The sequence below is a fragment of the Talaromyces rugulosus genome, chromosome III (assembly GCF_013368755.1).
Source record: "Talaromyces rugulosus chromosome III, complete sequence".
In the NCBI taxonomy this organism is placed as follows: domain Eukaryota; kingdom Fungi; phylum Ascomycota; class Eurotiomycetes; order Eurotiales; family Trichocomaceae; genus Talaromyces; species Talaromyces rugulosus.
The window spans coordinates 3,940,801-3,957,084 of record NC_049563.1 but is presented as its reverse complement, the minus strand read 5'-3'; the positions used below and the strand labels follow the sequence as shown (position 1 = coordinate 3,957,084).

The 16,284-nt window shown below is 47.9% G+C and overlaps 5 protein-coding genes across 5 annotated transcripts; 1 reads left to right on the top strand and 4 right to left on the bottom strand.

The window, feature by feature from the left end:
* Nucleotides 1-120: 120 nt before the first annotated feature.
* Nucleotides 121-2,626, bottom strand: TRUGW13939_06168 (uncharacterized protein; the record flags this gene model as incomplete). The annotated part of the gene is made up of 2 exons (XM_035489323.1): nucleotides 121-1,809; nucleotides 1,868-2,626. The coding sequence occupies 2 exons, from the start codon at nucleotides 2,624-2,626 to the stop codon at nucleotides 121-123; spliced, it is 2,448 nt and encodes an 815-aa protein (XP_035345216.1).
* A 1,424-nt stretch (nucleotides 2,627-4,050) lies between these two features.
* On the bottom strand, nucleotides 4,051-5,946 carry TRUGW13939_06167 (uncharacterized protein; the record flags this gene model as incomplete). The annotated part of the gene is made up of 3 exons (XM_035489322.1): nucleotides 4,051-5,197; nucleotides 5,249-5,813; nucleotides 5,880-5,946. 3 exons carry the CDS (start codon nucleotides 5,944-5,946, stop codon nucleotides 4,051-4,053), a joined length of 1,779 nt encoding a protein of 592 aa, XP_035345215.1.
* An 810-nt stretch (nucleotides 5,947-6,756) lies between these two features.
* On the bottom strand, nucleotides 6,757-8,599 carry TRUGW13939_06166 (uncharacterized protein; the record flags this gene model as incomplete). Its single annotated transcript, XM_035489321.1, has 2 exons — nucleotides 6,757-7,091; nucleotides 7,159-8,599. The coding sequence occupies 2 exons, from the start codon at nucleotides 8,597-8,599 to the stop codon at nucleotides 6,757-6,759; spliced, it is 1,776 nt and encodes a 591-aa protein (XP_035345214.1).
* Nucleotides 8,600-10,551: 1,952 nt separating this feature from the next.
* Nucleotides 10,552-11,313, top strand: TRUGW13939_06165 (uncharacterized protein; the record flags this gene model as incomplete). Its single annotated transcript, XM_035489320.1, has 1 exon — nucleotides 10,552-11,313. The coding sequence occupies one exon, from the start codon at nucleotides 10,552-10,554 to the stop codon at nucleotides 11,311-11,313; it is 762 nt and encodes a 253-aa protein (XP_035345213.1).
* A 3,595-nt stretch (nucleotides 11,314-14,908) lies between these two features.
* On the bottom strand, nucleotides 14,909-15,454 carry TRUGW13939_06163 (uncharacterized protein; the record flags this gene model as incomplete). The annotated part of the gene is made up of 1 exon (XM_035489319.1): nucleotides 14,909-15,454. One exon carries the CDS (start codon nucleotides 15,452-15,454, stop codon nucleotides 14,909-14,911), a length of 546 nt encoding a protein of 181 aa, XP_035345212.1.
* Between the last annotated feature and the right edge of the window lie 830 nt (nucleotides 15,455-16,284).

Sequence of the window (16,284 nt, the reverse complement as noted above, 5' to 3'; positions counted from 1 at the left end):
TACATACAATTCATCAACGATTAAAGCAAAGTAACGAAAGCAACGAGTGTAACGAAATTCGTCACGTCAAGTCGTATTATATCATGTCATTCGAAGCATCAGATCATCAAAATAATAGATCTATATAAAAGCTGCTGGGCCGCCAGAAACTAGCCCTCGGGTGACCCCTCCGCTTTCACTGCCGCTGCTGTTGCTGCGACTGTTTGTTTCAATTGGACGTTGGTGCTGCTGCAGCTGTCGACGTGCAGATGGAGGTGACGCAGACGACCGCGAGGACGACGTGACAGACGTCACGTCGAGCTCAGGACTGCTATTGCCATGGCTCTGTCCGCCAGCGCCGGCCGAACGCATTATCTGCACATACTCGTCTTCTTCCGCTGATGGAATCGGCGGCAGCGATCTGCCCGGTCCTGGGACATACGGATCGTGGTGCTGACTCTCAGCCTCCTCTTCAATAGGCGGCGGCGACGAAATCCGTCGGACTGTCAGATACCCGCGCGGATGGTCGAGTTCCGAGTGGTAGTGATGGTGCGTGTCTTCGTATGCCGGGAATGTCGAGGTGGAGATAGTGGATGATCCCGATGGCTGGTGCGGACGTTGTGTTTTGAACTGCCGTCGCACTTCCTCCACCGCGTCCAATGTCGAGTCGAACGATTCGGGAGACGGTGACCGCGTGAATTTCTCATCGTCGTAATCATCGTGTTGTCTGTTGTCTGCTGTTCGCGAGTCTCCTGTAACCAGGCCCAGTCGTTCCTCTTCGGTGGCATTCCGCAGTGCGCGCCTCACTTCGGAAGAGCCCGCGGCTCCTCTGTCATTGTTTTTCAGAATTCCTCGGCTGGGGCTGACGGGGCCGTACGGCAAGCTCTCGCTAGATTTCCTTCGACTAAACATGGACCTGAAAGAGAACTGGCGCCGCGATGCCGACGCATCTTCAGCTGCTAGGTGGCTATTCCTGCTCGGCGACAATTCCGGCCGTTCATCGGCCCAAACAATCGACCTGGGCGTATCACTGCGCTCTCTGCCGGTGTACGGCTGGAAAGGGGGCTCTAGACCACCGCCACGATAGGCAGTGTCAACGCCCTCTTTGCTACCGACGGCAATTTCTGTCAATGCCACTGGATGCATAGGGCTGTTCTGGCCATTCCGCTCCTCGGCTCCTCGGGGCTGCCATTGAGACGGATGAAGAGCAGTAGAGGCACGACTGCGGACACCGTCAAAGAACGAAGAGCTGGTACCACTTGGCGTTCGATTGAACTGCTCCTCCTCGTCTGGAAAGTACGACATACCCAGAGGCGGGCGCGGGCTCTTGAGCGAGCGAGCAGACCTTGGTGTCATCGTTGGGTGGTCACCAACAACTGTCTTGCGTCGTCTGATCCCATCCCATTCGATTATCTCGTTGTCGCCTGGTTCACCGGCCTGGTCTTCTTGTTTCTCCTTGAAGTATCGTTGGATTTCTTGCTCCTCCCTCTTCTGCCTGGAAGTAGAGATACGGCGCAGTATGGCGGCAGTGCCTCGCAAGGCATCCGCCTTGGGCTCGGTTTCGGGGGCTTCCTGCTCGCCAACTTCTCGGATCTGATCCAGGTCACCTTTGAAGACGGCCGCATCTGGCACGTCTTTGGCAGACTTTGACAGCTGCAGCAAAACCACTCCAGAACAGATGGTCAAGAAGCCCATGATAATAGTGACAATGGACATGGCCGATCCCGAGAAGCCTTGGAATAAAACAGCCGATGTGACAATGGTTGCACTGGTGAAAAAGACATAGTAAGTGGGGGTGACGAGCGCGGCATTAAAAATATTCAAAGCTTTCTAAAATCCAACTGTCAGCTGTGCTCTCAATCCATGATCTAATTTGATGGAAACTCACATTGAGAAAAATAATCTCGGTCAGCAACGACGCAACGACAAAGAAAAAAAGAACATAAAGGAACCAATGCTTATACTGCTCTTCTCCTCGGATTTGGGCCAAGATGGAAGCACCCAGGCCCTGGGTTGCGACAACACTCAGCCCGCCGATGAGACTGCAAATACTAATGTAGACGAACATGCTCTGTTTGCCGTATCGGGGGCCTGCCCAGAAAGCAACAAATGTGCAGCCAGCAATGATGACGCCGGCATAGGTCAAAAACCCGGGGGCAATCACATAATGCTGCATTGCCTGGATGTCGCTCACGGAAGCTTGTTCGGGGGCGTTCAAGGCAATGATGACAGCGCCAATAATACAGTTGAAGCATCCGACTTTTCCGACGAAGCTCAGCCGCTCCTTCAAAAAGATTGCCGATAAAACGGTAGTAACGACAACTGAGAGGGCGCCCATGGGAGTCACCAAAATGGCATCAACGAAACAATAGGCAACGAAATTGCATATCTCGCCAATGATCATCAACGTCATCCCAGTCCACCACCAGGCATTCTTCAGATACCCGTAGCCTTCGCCGGCTTCTTCATTATACTTGGCGTTGGCTTTGAGCAGCCCTGTCTTTTTCAGAACAAACGATACACCGATAAAAACGCCGGAAGCAATGGCCAGCGAGATACCGATTGCCTTGTATATAGGAGGCTGCGTTGCGTTGGCGCGGGAGTATAGCTCGTGGGCTTGGCCCATCGCAGCTGCGGTCGTATCCATGACAGCGGTCAGGCTGTTCACGGTTGGTCCCTTGGTGGCCAGGGACAAAGATGAAATTCCCAGCTAAATTCTTGTCATCCACACCGCTGTTGCAATAGCAGAGGCGTTGGAGAATTCTGGGTTTGATATATAAAGCGGTCACTCAATCATTCTCTGTTCTCCAGCGATGTCGGTTTGGCGTTTGATAGACGTGGTGAGTGTTGGGGCTATGCGGGAGCGACAGCGAACGTCAAGTCGGAATCAGTGCAATTCCAGTTGCCTCGAGGTGTATTGATTATTCCAGTCCGGTGTTGGACCTGTTAAATAAGGTATTAGGTGGCCTGGCTGACGGGGGTCTTGCCGCTGAAGTGCGACTGTCGGTCGGCGGTAATGCACATTCAACACAGCGGTAAGGTAGGTATGCTCCACCCAGATCGAACAAAGAAAGCGTCCCAGGGGGCCTAACCTAATTCCAAACGTACTGGGAGTTTTCTGACTGTCGTGTTGTGTTGTGTTCGTGACTCGATCGTCCGTTCGTGCGTTGTGTCTCAGGTGTTGTTGATCGGATGTGGGGAGACAGAAGCTGTTTGAGAGTCTGGATGCGAGGGAAGAATAAGAGGACACGGCGTTCGAGAATTAAGCGCAACAACGCAGAGTCAGGCCGGAATTGTGTGAGACTGGGACAGGGATGAGTGAACTGAGCACGGGCTGTGGTGGTAATAATAGTAGTGCAGTTCTGAGACACATGCAGTCTCAGACAGGCGCCAACAGGGTGCGGGCAAGTAATTGGATGTGCCGAGTAACTGGACGTGCCGCAACAGGAGCTGACAGCACAGGGGGAGAATTAAGGCCAGAAGCAATTGGAGAGTATCAGGACTGTTAGAGAGAGAAAATAATGAAGCTGTTCAACTTGGCGACTGCCCCCTATTATTACTCTTGTGGTCCCAACAGTCGGTCGGTCGCTCCTTCCTCGCAGTCTAGAAGCGCAGGTGACGGTGTCCATGGAGACCCTATCGATAAGGCCTTGGCGACGGCTGACGTACCAGCCCGTCTCCGCCGCCCGCTGATTGGCCGCTCGGGGCCCCAGCCACCCGGGCCTGTGGGGCCACGTGCCCCGCTGCAGATACCAGCCAATCCGGTGGCGCCCTGCCGGCCCCGCGTGGCTTGCCTGCCCCAGCCACGATCGTTCTGGGCCTAGTCTACACTGCAGCGAATCACCATCCTTTATTAAAATGAAAAGTCATTACTACTTCTTCTACTGACCATACAAAAACCAGCCCTCCAAGTACACGGTGGTATCATAATGCAAAACTGATAAAACAAGAAAGAGAAGGAAAGAAGCTGCCGAATAATGCAAGGGAATCGTCATATCATCAAAGCGTCCTTGTCTCTTGGAACAAAGGTCAAATTTCACGCATCGGGCTGGAAGTACGAGAAGGAAATCATCACCTCACATTGTATGTCGGCTTCCGCAGTTTATTGACTACAGGTGGCCCATCCGGGTATGGCGGACGAGGGTGGTTCAAAGGTGCCTGCGGTTGAGCAATTCGGGGACCACCTGGAAGGGGCATCGAGATTCCTGCAGTGCTTCCACCGTCGTCTGGATACGGGATGGGTGTCTTTGGAGGTAGAGGTGGGGGAGCATTCGTCTCCAGCTCACCACTACGGCGCGGTGATCCGGAAGATACTGGGCTAGGCCGATACTCTCCTGATGTGCGGATCGCGTTTGCGTCTTGCGGCGCCAGTTCATCAGGCCCCATGATTGCAATCTTCTCATCGGAAACGCGAGGGGGTATGCTGCTGCTGAAGCTGAAGCTATGAGGCCGATGGTCAATAGGAATATCGTCGGCTGGAAGTTCGATGGCAATCGGGTTTGAAGGTGGCGGCACGACGATTGCAGGCGCAACGGGAGATACAACATCGGGTTCTGCGTTGGCTGTGCGCGATGCAAGGCGGCGATGCATCCGTTCAATCCGAGCCATCTTCGATGCAGCATCCAAAGTCATACCCTGAACTTCTGCTTTGGAAAGATACCGGCGAGTGCTGGTGCTGATATCGGCAAGTCGATTCCACTCGTTCATGCCAAACTCACCAACGCCGACTTCCACGTTCAATCGGTAATAGTTTTCTTTCTTCACGTTGCGCTTCGCCAGGTGCTCCCTCAGCATTTTTTGGTGGATCTCCTCGCAGCCCTCAATCTTCGACATCAGGCGTCGCCGCGCTTCAGCAAACGTGCCCAGAGCATCTCCGACAAAGTCCTCCCACCATTCGTGTTGACGATGGCTGGTCCCCGAGGGGCGTTTTCCTGTTCCCACACTGACAAACACTCCAACCTCTCGGCCAGGCCATTCGTTCATGGCGGCTTCGTCGAGTGCAAGCGGTGCCGGGTTGTACGTGCCAGCACCTTCATCGATAAACACGTGCTGTCCAATCTGGATAGGCTTAAAGGCCAGTCCAGTAGCCGATGTGGCGCGGCCAGCCTGCCAGATTGTGCATTCAAACTCGGGGGGTGGTTCTCTTCTCGAGTCGTAGGAGCGTAGTAGCACTGGGGGTGCGTTTGCTTTTGAGCCTTTGTAGATGGCAGTCACGGCTCTAAAACAAAAATGAGTAACACATAAAGGGAAGAGTCTAGAAAGTACTCACGTTTTGGTACGGAATTCGCGGTTATCATACAGCGCAGCATCGGGATTTCCGAATCGAAACCCGTTGACAAATATCGAGTTCCTTTGGCTCGTAGGAGTTGCTGGTGGGCGCGATGTATTGCTGGAACTTATACTTGAACGACTGAGAGTGCGCTGAGGGATATTGTGTACGGGGCTCGTAATCTCAGCAGTGCTGGCATTGTAGTCATTCCCCTCAGACTCGTAGATGGTATGTTCGCGAACACATTGCCGGATTGCCTCTTCCAGCCTCGATGCTTTGAAGAGCGTCGACCGGTACGGGATGCCCGCGATGGTCTTGTCCGTTTCAAACACCCGTTTTGTCATGCGCACGTACATCTCCTTGCATTTTTCCAAGTCCAGACGGAGTCGACCCAGCATAATAGCAATCAACCCGCCCGTGCCCGTGCCGACGATGAGGTCAAAGTAGTCGCATGGCTTCGGAATTTGATCTCGTCGGGGAGCCTGCCCTTCGCATTCGACGTATGTCCGGTACATCAACTCTTGCAGGAGGATTAGCATCGAGTAGCCCCTGACGCCACCCCCATCTAGACAAAAAAAAAAGTCAGTTTGTGTTGACCATACCAGGATCATGTTTCGTTTGCACAACTAACCTAGAGAAAGCACCCTCAAGGGAGGGCCTTTCGTAGTATCTTTCCTTCGCAATGGTGTATTGTCCATGTTGGTAGCAAGCTGAAGGTGAGCGCAGCAAGGGCCGCTCGCACGGAGGAGAGGATTCAACTATTCAAATGTGCAGGCCAAGAAGTGGAAGGCGGCGGATGACTTGAAGCTGAGCGGTCCGGTGACTCCGCTATGTGGTCTAGGGTCTTGGGTATCAACGGTCTGAAGATGTGTGTGATGTGTGTTCACAGAGTAGGGCCAGAGAGTAGGTGGATAATAAAGGTGGCGAACTGGTTTGAGAATCGAAGAGAATATTTAGTAGTAGTAAAAAGTATCCGTCGCAAAGAGAGGTGATTGATTGTTGTTATTCTCCGGCTGTCGATCGAGGGGTGGCTCGGCTTGGCACGGCGGGACGTCACTGGTCAGGCACTCATTATTATTTACAGTATGAGGGGACGATTGATGTTTTTTTTTTATTATTCTCAGATCATCCGGTCAGCAGCTGATGGTCACTATCCTTGATGACGAAATCACTCCTCTATTTGCTCGTCCAGAGGGGCAAAAAATGCTCTGCACGGATTGAGCCAATCACCGCCTCAGCAAATGTGGCGGTGCAGCTGCGTCATCAGAGAAAGAGAAACATATGGAGTACAATTTTATTATTAATGTTAATAATAGTAACTATTGTAGTCAACCATGTTCTTCGTCCTTTGATTCGTTGGGTCCTTTTAAAAGAATGGTAGTACCAATTATTCACTGTTATACGGAGAGTATCCTCAATTGTTTTTTTTTGAAAACTTTGGAAATCTTCAATATTAACAATTTATTAGCAAACACGAGAATAATCATCTAACTAGAATATATAATCAACTACTTCCTGCATATTTTGCCACCAGTCTGGCCAATTCCCCATTCTACTTTATCCATCGAACTAGGACCAGTCACTTCCCACAGCTCATTTCCAACACAAGGCTTGCACCAAAAAACACCTTCGGGGTCCCATTTCTTTTTCAATTCCAATAACCGCGGATAATGATCGCCATAGAGCACCTCCTGCCAATCTGAGATGGTTGGGTCGGCTTCATTCATGTATGCGCCAGAGGTCGGCGCAAGTTCTCTCAGGGCTTCGTTGGCTTCGTTGCGGAGGGAAGTTGTTACGGCTGCTTTATCGGTGGCATTGAGGTACGGCCATGATCGAGGGATAACTATATTTTTTGATTTAGTTACAAAAGTTACCAAAAATAGAAGAAGAAAAAATGACGGGAAACTTACCGATATGTGAATACGCACTTCGCCAATGGGGTGAAACAGCATTGCTGCCTCCGGGGATCTTTGCATCCCTGACTCCCTTACCAGCGACCAAATGGCCCAGAAGCATCCATGGAGTGGGGGTCGACTTTTTCAGTTGTGTCTTCAACGTGTCCAGTGGCTTTGACAGTGCCTTCTTGTCGAGAATCCAAGAGCCCAATCGCCCGTCTACCCCTACAGACTGGGGCTCCGCGGCCAGGCAAAAAGAAGTAGTAAAGTCATCCATTTCCTCTGGAAAGCCCCCGCCCACGATAGGATCCTTGGCCCAAGACGGGTATGAAAGAATCACTTTCTCCATGGGTGATACAATAGCTTTGGCTTGGTCAGTCGTCTTTTCTGGGAAGAACCACCCACCAGCAATCATTCCCACCGCGGTAGAGTTGACCGTCGGCTCTACAAAATAGTATCCCATGGCACCAGAGTCAGACAGCATGGGCAGCTGTTGGTGGAAATATGCAAGCAGAGACCAGAAAGTATCGGAATTTGCAGTAGTGTTGTATGAAAAGACGTATGCTGTGGTGGGCATCCGAGGGTATGCTTTGACAGTAACCGACAAGAGGACGGCATATGTTGAGCCTCCACCACCTCGCAATGCCCAGAAAAGATCCGGATAGGAATTTTCATTCACAATTCGATGCTTGCCATCCGCAGTTACCACCTCAAGCTCAAGAACCTGGTCTGCGCCAAGTCCGAAGCGACTGGATATAGGACTGTGACCACCGCCCAGAATCCAGCCACCAATACCAACATTAACATCTCCGCCGCCAACAATAGTCAAGTTGTGGGCGGCCGCTTGTTGGTAAATGTCTCTCCACTGCATGCCTGCGGCGATTTTGACGGATGCTACGCCACCATAGGCCACCGCGCGTGGGTCGTTGTGTGTGACATTTATCCCACGGATACGATGGGTCCAGATGGATAGAGCACCTGGGCCTGAGGAACGACCGGGCCAGTCATGACCAGTGCCTTTAACAATAAGGCGGACCCCCGTTTGTCTGGCAAAGTTGACAGCCTCCTGGACATCACTCGCAGCCAGAGCTTCGACAACATACGCCGGATAACCTGCTGTAGAGCATGGTGCTATAGGGTCAGGAAGACAGGTGTCGTCGTTGTAGTCTGTTGACCACGGATTGTTTGCATGCCATGAGGAATTACCCCATTGTGTCTTGGCTATGGTGCATGAGGTGTTTGTATATCCGGGCTGACCTGCATGGCAAACAGTGCCGGCAGGAATGGGGGCGTGTAGTTGACCAGAGAGGGACTCATTTAGAGCATGCCATTGCTCTAGCGAAGGCCAATTTGGAGAAGATGGCAACGGCTTGCAGTGTTGACTTGGGTTGGTGGCAGCGCTTGCCCAGTTCAAGTAAAGGGCAGAATTGAAAAGAAAAGGTATGAAAATCCGCATGTTCACAGGTCAGTATTTTTCTGTTTGGTAAAACCAGCAATAATCACCTGTTGCTATCTCCATCACGGAGACAAGGTATCGACCGGCCTCTATAACTTCTGTCAAGTAGGCTGTGGCAAACAAGCCCCTTTAGAAGTAAATACGAGTTTCCGTAAGAGGAAAGCGGACTAGATACGAGAACTCAGAATACTCAGCACAAGGGTTGGAACGACGAATGAGAGAGGGCCAAAGTAACCTAGTATAGATAATTTACGTCACAGAGAGTGACGGCGCTCTGTTGCTTATTCTCCATCGACATATCGACTGGCATCCGATCGACAAGTATTCTGGAGCGAAATTGAAGCTATCACCGATTTGAATGCAATACGCGACGCTAGTCTAAATAAGGCTAAGTCATTTATACTTCGCCCAGAGAAGAGCATAAGAATTATAGTGCAGATACAGCGTTCAGCATAGAGAGAAGTTCAAGTAATTCATAAACAAATAACTAGTGAAGGAAGATGTAAGCATGTAATTTCTAATAAAGGGACTAGTCCTGGTTAGTTGGTCATATTATATTATTTCCCTTTAATTATATAAAAGCGAGTCACATGGGTGCTATCTTAATATACCCCTCAACCCCACGAAAGATAATTATCTCTCTACTTCTTTTTCTACTAGCTTATGAACAGTTTCCTACACAAGGTCAAATAACTTATTAAGTTATTTAAATTTACTGGGTTCATTCGGTTCTCGGGAGCAAAAAAAAAAGAAAAGAAAAAGAAAACACTGCTAATTTTTATAAGGGAGCAGCAGATTACCATATCGCTTCAGTTGCATTGTATGTGTTTGTCAAGTCCTTACTATATCTTTTAAGATAGGTAGCCTTTTAATCGAATTCAGCGCAATAGCATAAACATGGCACCGGTCCCAAGAGTTATTCCTATCTCATCTGATGAATTTACAAGGCAGCGAGGCCCTGCTTGGGATTCAGTCAAAGATGAATGTGATATGATAAACGAACCGGAAACCGGAACAAATATGAAATTCTTTCAGCCAACACAAGAATGTCGTCTCGCCATCAACACTATCTGCAATGAATACACTCAACAGGTAGATTTATCCTCAATAATACTAAATTCTTTCTAACTCCATTGTCAGTTCAACTCCTTACCAGCACTATACAAAGAGAAGCCAGCGAAAATATCAAGTTACCTTCAAGCACCTTTCGTCTTTTTCCCCGGAAATACAACTATTAACTACTTCGCCATCCTTATACCACTTCGTGTTTCAGGACAGGTTGAGCTTGGAGATACTAGGGTGGATGAGGGCCATTACTATCACATATTAAATTATACTGTGCTTAGGCTTATGAAAGGAAGTCGGTTGGAAGCAATTGCCATATCTAACATTAAGGAATAAAATTTTTAAACTTGAGGTTCCATGGATGGGTACTATGGGCATGTGCCAGGAGCAATATCCACGTCGTTGAATTGATACATACTTGTGCACTGTCCCGTATATAAACCCTCATCGAGATTTGTAGTTGGAGGCACAGCTGTATCATATTATGAGGGGCTATGCACTAGTTCAGAAATAGGCCAATGTGAGCACAGATACGGTTGTGCCAGGTAGGATGACTTTTCTGCTTTAATTTGTATTGCTAGCCTGACAGGCACTAACCAAAAGCATGAGAAGTTGTGCTACATAGGATGACTTTTCAAGTTTTACTTGGACGTGTCGTTCATACTCTAACGTCAGAAAAATAGCAATATATATTGACTCAGGATCATAGTGAAATAGAGAAAGAGTAAAGAGGTGAAATCGCAGGCATCCGTGGTCTTCAATGTCTTAGTCTGATTAGTCATGACTGCGCGCTGCCCAGCCTCGTATATGGAATGGTGAATGAGAAAATCCGACTCCGGATCAAACATCGTTGTTCCTTTATTACAGTATATTGAGCACTTGTTACTATGAATATCCTCGAGAATAGCGAGGCCTTTATTGAGGAGAATGGTGATCTCATCTTCGATCATACGAAGATTATTCTTCAACGAAATAATGACGAATACTTTTATACAACCACGAAACAACGTTTCTCAGCCTCTTCTCAGATTGACTTCAGTGGCATGAACTTGATCCAAATTCCTGTTGACGATATCTGGCCAATTTATAATTCCAAGTTTACTCAAGCTCCCGACCCTTTACCACCAAATACCTACGTGAAACAGCCAAGTCTTTTATACTATGGGGACACTGCAGCATCTTTCAAACTTAGCAGCCAAATCTTGAACGAAGCTGAAGTATGCGAGATATTAATCAATCATCCACACCGCAATATCGCACAATATATAGGCTGCATTGTTCAAAACGGCAGGATTCGGGGTCTTTGCTTTAAAAAGTACCTGTTAAGTCTTACTCAGAGGCTTCAAGATGCTACACCTTTCGATAAAGGCTCGTGTTTACAGGGAATCAAAGAAGGAGTTAACCATTTGCATAACCTGGGCCTAATACACAACGATCTAAAACCACCAAACATCATGATTGATGGGGATAATCCGATTATCATTGATTTCGACTCATGCAAACGACTAGGGGAGAAACTAGGAGCCAAGGCAGGGACCATTGGCTGGACAATAGTCGGGTCAGAATATGCAACACTTGAAAACGATTTGTTTGGCATATCCAAGTTACAAGATTTTCTGAAAGTGGATTGTGGCAAGAATGTATCATGAAAATCGCCCAACCGAGGTTGATAGAAAAGTCAAACAGTCTGGTTTCTGGGATATAATTCGCGATCTTGAGTGCGCGCGGCTGATCATCTGGAAGCTATCCTGTACGAAAGTCGCAAGCGTCGACAAGTTGGGTGATCTCGTACCAAGCCATAGTATTGAATATAAATTTGGATTGTAGAATAGTGACAGTGGTAGGGTCAGAGTTGTTGGTTCAATATTTGACAAAATACTGGAGCACTGAACCAGGTATAAATAGTTAAAACGACTTACATTACTAGGAGCCTGGCTACCTACTCGAGGGGTTATTTGACAAGCACTCCCTGTTATTTTTGCAACTACGTGATGGACCAAGCCCAAAAAATAACCGCCGAGGCGTTGCCTATCTCAGGCTCTCACAAGGATGAGCGTACGATCGAAAGATGAGAGCCAATCATCTATACTAAGAAGCGACCGGCCATGTTGGGCCACCTCTAGTGGTGTTTCTGGTAATTAGCACAGCGGTCATAGCCTAGTTGTCGACAAGGCTGAAAAGAAGGCTGTCCAATTAATCTCGTTGGTTTCATCACGTCCAAGTCAGGCGGCGCAATGGTGACATAGACAGTAGACCGGCGATACGCCTGACGGGTCCAAACAAATGGCAAGAAGGGCTGAATGTTGATCACGGACCTTTGGCACGACTCGTACACATTGATATATTGCTAGTCTAGACCCTGCGCACCGCCGCATGCGCTGTTTACCACGTGAATACTCAAACATATCAGTGGTTGGTATACTCTGTATGTCAAGCTTCGGGATCGTGGGATCGCGATATTTTGGCAACGATTTGTAGGAAATATGAGTCACAATACGTGTCAAACTGATTACTCAAAGGAGGCATATTATTCTAAATTAAATGACTCTTCTACCGATTTACTATATAGGCACTTCAGTAATTTAATCCAATCGGATAATCGTCCATAGTTCCAAATAATTCTAGCCTTGTTCCAAGTAAGATTCCATATTGGGCTAGTCATTTGACTCTGCCAGGCTGGACAAGCATGTACAAAAAGATTTCGCTCTGTTGGAGCCTAGGGCGGCGAAGGCACATGAGTTATCTTCTCGCTGCCTACGTAGAGCACCAATGGACTCACTTGCCTATATCATGGTTTTCTCTCATGCTTAGATATCTGGTTAGAACATGCACTAATACGAGCTATTCGTACTGAAAAATGTTTCCACAACTTTTGCGCTATTTCGATGGATATTCCATTCCTCTAACTCGAGGGAGTTAATGTAGTTGGTACTGTTTCATTTTCTGGTGGCATGAAGAGGGCCTGGCACGGTCAGCTGATACTATCTATGGTCTTATGGATTGTAGCATTAGGGTAGGTGTGCCATGCACATCTTTTGCTAGCTACTGTGTAAAGTAAAATAGATAGACTGACAAGAGCAGCAGACGGTCGCGGTGTAAATCTAAGAAACATCATTCTATACATATCACGTGAATCGATCGGCCACCACCCGAGGCCCGTAAGCTTGTACGTGTATACTCTTATTCACCTTTTGATCCTTCATCATCAGCATCCGTTTCAGTGTTAGCGTCAGGATTCTTAAGATTAGATCCTAGTTCTTCTGATTTAGATATTACTGATGGAGTCTGAGACAGCGCATGCCGATTTTTTTTTTGAGTCATGCCATCTGATCTAGTATGTGGGTGACGACTAATATGGCCTCTGTGTATGACTGTGCTTGACCCATTCTGACAGTTAGCCCCTTGTTAGTGCCTCGAAATTTAGCTGTCAAAATAGTCTTGTCATACACTAAGCTTGCAGAACTTCCACGTTTGGCCAGAGGTACTTCTGGAATAGTCTCAAAGTATGGCAACGATGAAGTCGTCAAGTGGCCTTATGGGGGTCCAGATGAAGATCGGAACCACGACATTGAACGGCGGATATACGAGAGACTCGGCCAGCATCCTCGAATTGTGAGAGTTATCGCTCTGCTTCCAGAAAGAGGGATCGTGATGGAACGAATGAAGGAACCACTTTGCCTACGTCTACAATCTCTTCGAGAGAACAATAAAGTCGTATCGGCTGAACAGATGTGGAAATGGCCAATCCAGATTGCAGAAGGCCTACAGTATATTCATAGTCAGCATGTTCTTCAAGCAGACATTGGGTCGCAAAACCTGCTATTGGACACAAACGACGACTTGAAACTCGCTGATTTTGCGGGGTCATCAATAGATGGTGAGGATGCTTATGTCTGTGCAAGTGCTCGTGCTCAGTATCCTCAGCTCTGGCAACACCGTCCGTCGGTGAAAGACGAAATATTTGCAATGGCGTCTGTCTTCTACGAAATTGCGACTTCTCAAAAACCTTACCATGATAGAGAGGATCATAAAGTGGAGGAGCTCTATGCAGCGGGTCAATTCCCTGAAATTGGCCAGTTGCTACTTGGGCCTGTGATCCAGAAATGCTGGAAAATGCAGTATGAAGCTGTGGCAGAGGTTTTGGAAGATCTTCAACGTATACAACGGCGTCCGTCAAGGCTGTCTTTCATCCCCATTGCCATACCTGTCCTTGCAGGAATTGTAATTGCAATGAGAATTTGGACTTAAAAAAGTCGACTATCATCTTGATAAGGGGCTGATAAAGAGCGGAGAGGTATCCATTCGCATTGAGCACCATAGACTAGGGTTTCCTATTATATTGGACAAGCACTGCTCGCCATGAGACTGTTAATCAGATATTGCTGCCTAAAGTGTCACGTATCTTGTATGTTATGATTCCAACTAGATAGCTGAGGAGAGCTGAACCGCTTTGACGGTTGAACTAAAACACACCATCCAGAATATATTAACGTAATAACGATATTTGTGTTTTCAAAATGTGCGAATAGAAGACCTAGCCCCTATCCCACTTGCAAATGATAATAGTCTGGGGGGGGGGGGTCCTCCCGACGTCATCTATACATCAATTATGATGTTCTAGCATTGCCAGAACACATTGTATCTCCCAGAATGTTAGCTACTAATCAAAAAGCCTCTGGCTGTTTTAGTCGGTCCTTATTATCCAACGTCACATAGTGTCACGGTCGTGTAACAAGTCCCACCATTTTGAAAAATGGCAGCGTCCTCGCTGTCGGGCTGAACTAAACTGAGGCTAAATACATACAGTGAAAAAGGAAGGAAGCGGGATATCAAAAGAGCTAGTCATGCTGAACTAAGCGTCAAGAAAAGACTCGGCATCAGGGTCGGTCCATTCGTAGTGGAATAGCATCCGTCAGCAATCGATGTTAAAGACTTTGACCTGGATCGCCATAGCCTCATACTTGTCACCACCGTGCAAGGATTCCTCATAGTTGCGTTGAAAGCGAGATCGGTCATAAAGTAGACCACACTTATCTGTAGCTCTGGTTGAAGTTCGGGCCCTGGCATAAAGTCAAGCTGTAGGTAGTAACTTGGGGGGGGGGGGTCCAAGCCATCCGGTCCAACTCCTGCATGAACTCGGCAACCTCCTCGACCGCTGTCGCTTTGTCATTGATGCGGAAGTACATCTACGGCGTTCGACTCATGCCGCCCCTGTCCATGTCTCCATCACAGAGTCCAGCCACTTTACAGTGGTTCCACCATAGATCTTGCCAATTCAAGTTTCGAAGTTGGAACAATACCCCTCTCAACAAGTTTAGCAATAACGCGCACTGTCCAGCCCTGGCAATTCTCCAGGACGGACTGCCGGTTGGGTGCACGGGGGGGAGGCTCGTTTTCTGCGACTTGCCTCACCACAGCGGCCTGTTGCTCATTCAGGACAGCCAGTTCGTATGCGTTCAAAAACGATTCGGAATCAAACAAATTGATTTCACAGGTTGAAGGCTGGTATGTCATAAATTCGGCGTCTCCCGTGACCTGATATACGAGACCGATCTTATTCTCTTTGGTAATAAAGAGAGACCAATGCAAAGGCCCTGGATTTTGTTCTTGGACAAGATAGACGTAGTAAGGATCGGACGTAGGGCCTTGTGGTTTCTCCTTTTCTGCCTCAAACACGATCCATTTTTGTGTACCCCTCCTGCGTTTGAAGTGACGGCCGTTGAATTCGCATCTTTCAGTCGTGCCGGTGGTCGAGATCGGGGTAGTTGGAGTTGGATAATAATAGTTCATCTTCTGAAAAGCTTAAGCAACGTTTCTCGAATAGGATATTAGTAGGTACTTACTGTGTTCGCCTTGGTGGTTTTTGTCTGAAGTGATGAGGGGAGACGTCGCTGGTAGAGCGGTCCTCTCTAGGCAACCCTGATTTAGTCAAATGATTTAACGATGATTCAAAGCGATAAACATACAACCCCTGTTCCGGAAGCATGCATATATCTAGATCAATAAAAGAGGAACAGAAAACAATGATTGATATAAGTTCGCGGAGAGGAGACATGTGCCTTTCTAAAGTAATGACGACTTGTTATCAATTGATTCACGGTACCAAAAGGGAGCCCGCACATCTTCTGGTTTTCAAACCCCTCAAAGTTGTGAAATTTAAGTTGAACGATGATAGAACTTGCAGATGTGATCAGATTCAGTAAAAACGACCGATTCTTCCAGTGGCGTTCCCTACCATCGAAGAAACCTTGAAAAGGAAAGTGATATATCAAACAAGGTCAAACCTTGTACCCATGTGTATCACCCGTTGATTTATGGAACCCACCCCCAGGTCAAGAGGTGGTTACCGTCCTACATAACCAAATGATTCGACTTGTGCTTAAGATGAACTTTTCCCTTATATACAAATACGCGCCTGGAATACAACCTACTGAAGCTGAAGCAATGAGGCTTGTATCGGAACAAACTTCTGTTCTCGTGCCCAAGGTGCTTTCAACAGGGTTTCAATCCTGGTCGTGAATACATCGAGATGACTCTTATTCCCTAATTCCCCCTGCACGAGAGATGGGATGGATGGATGAGAAAGCAAAGGAGTGTGTTTGTCACCAAACCTGGGATTT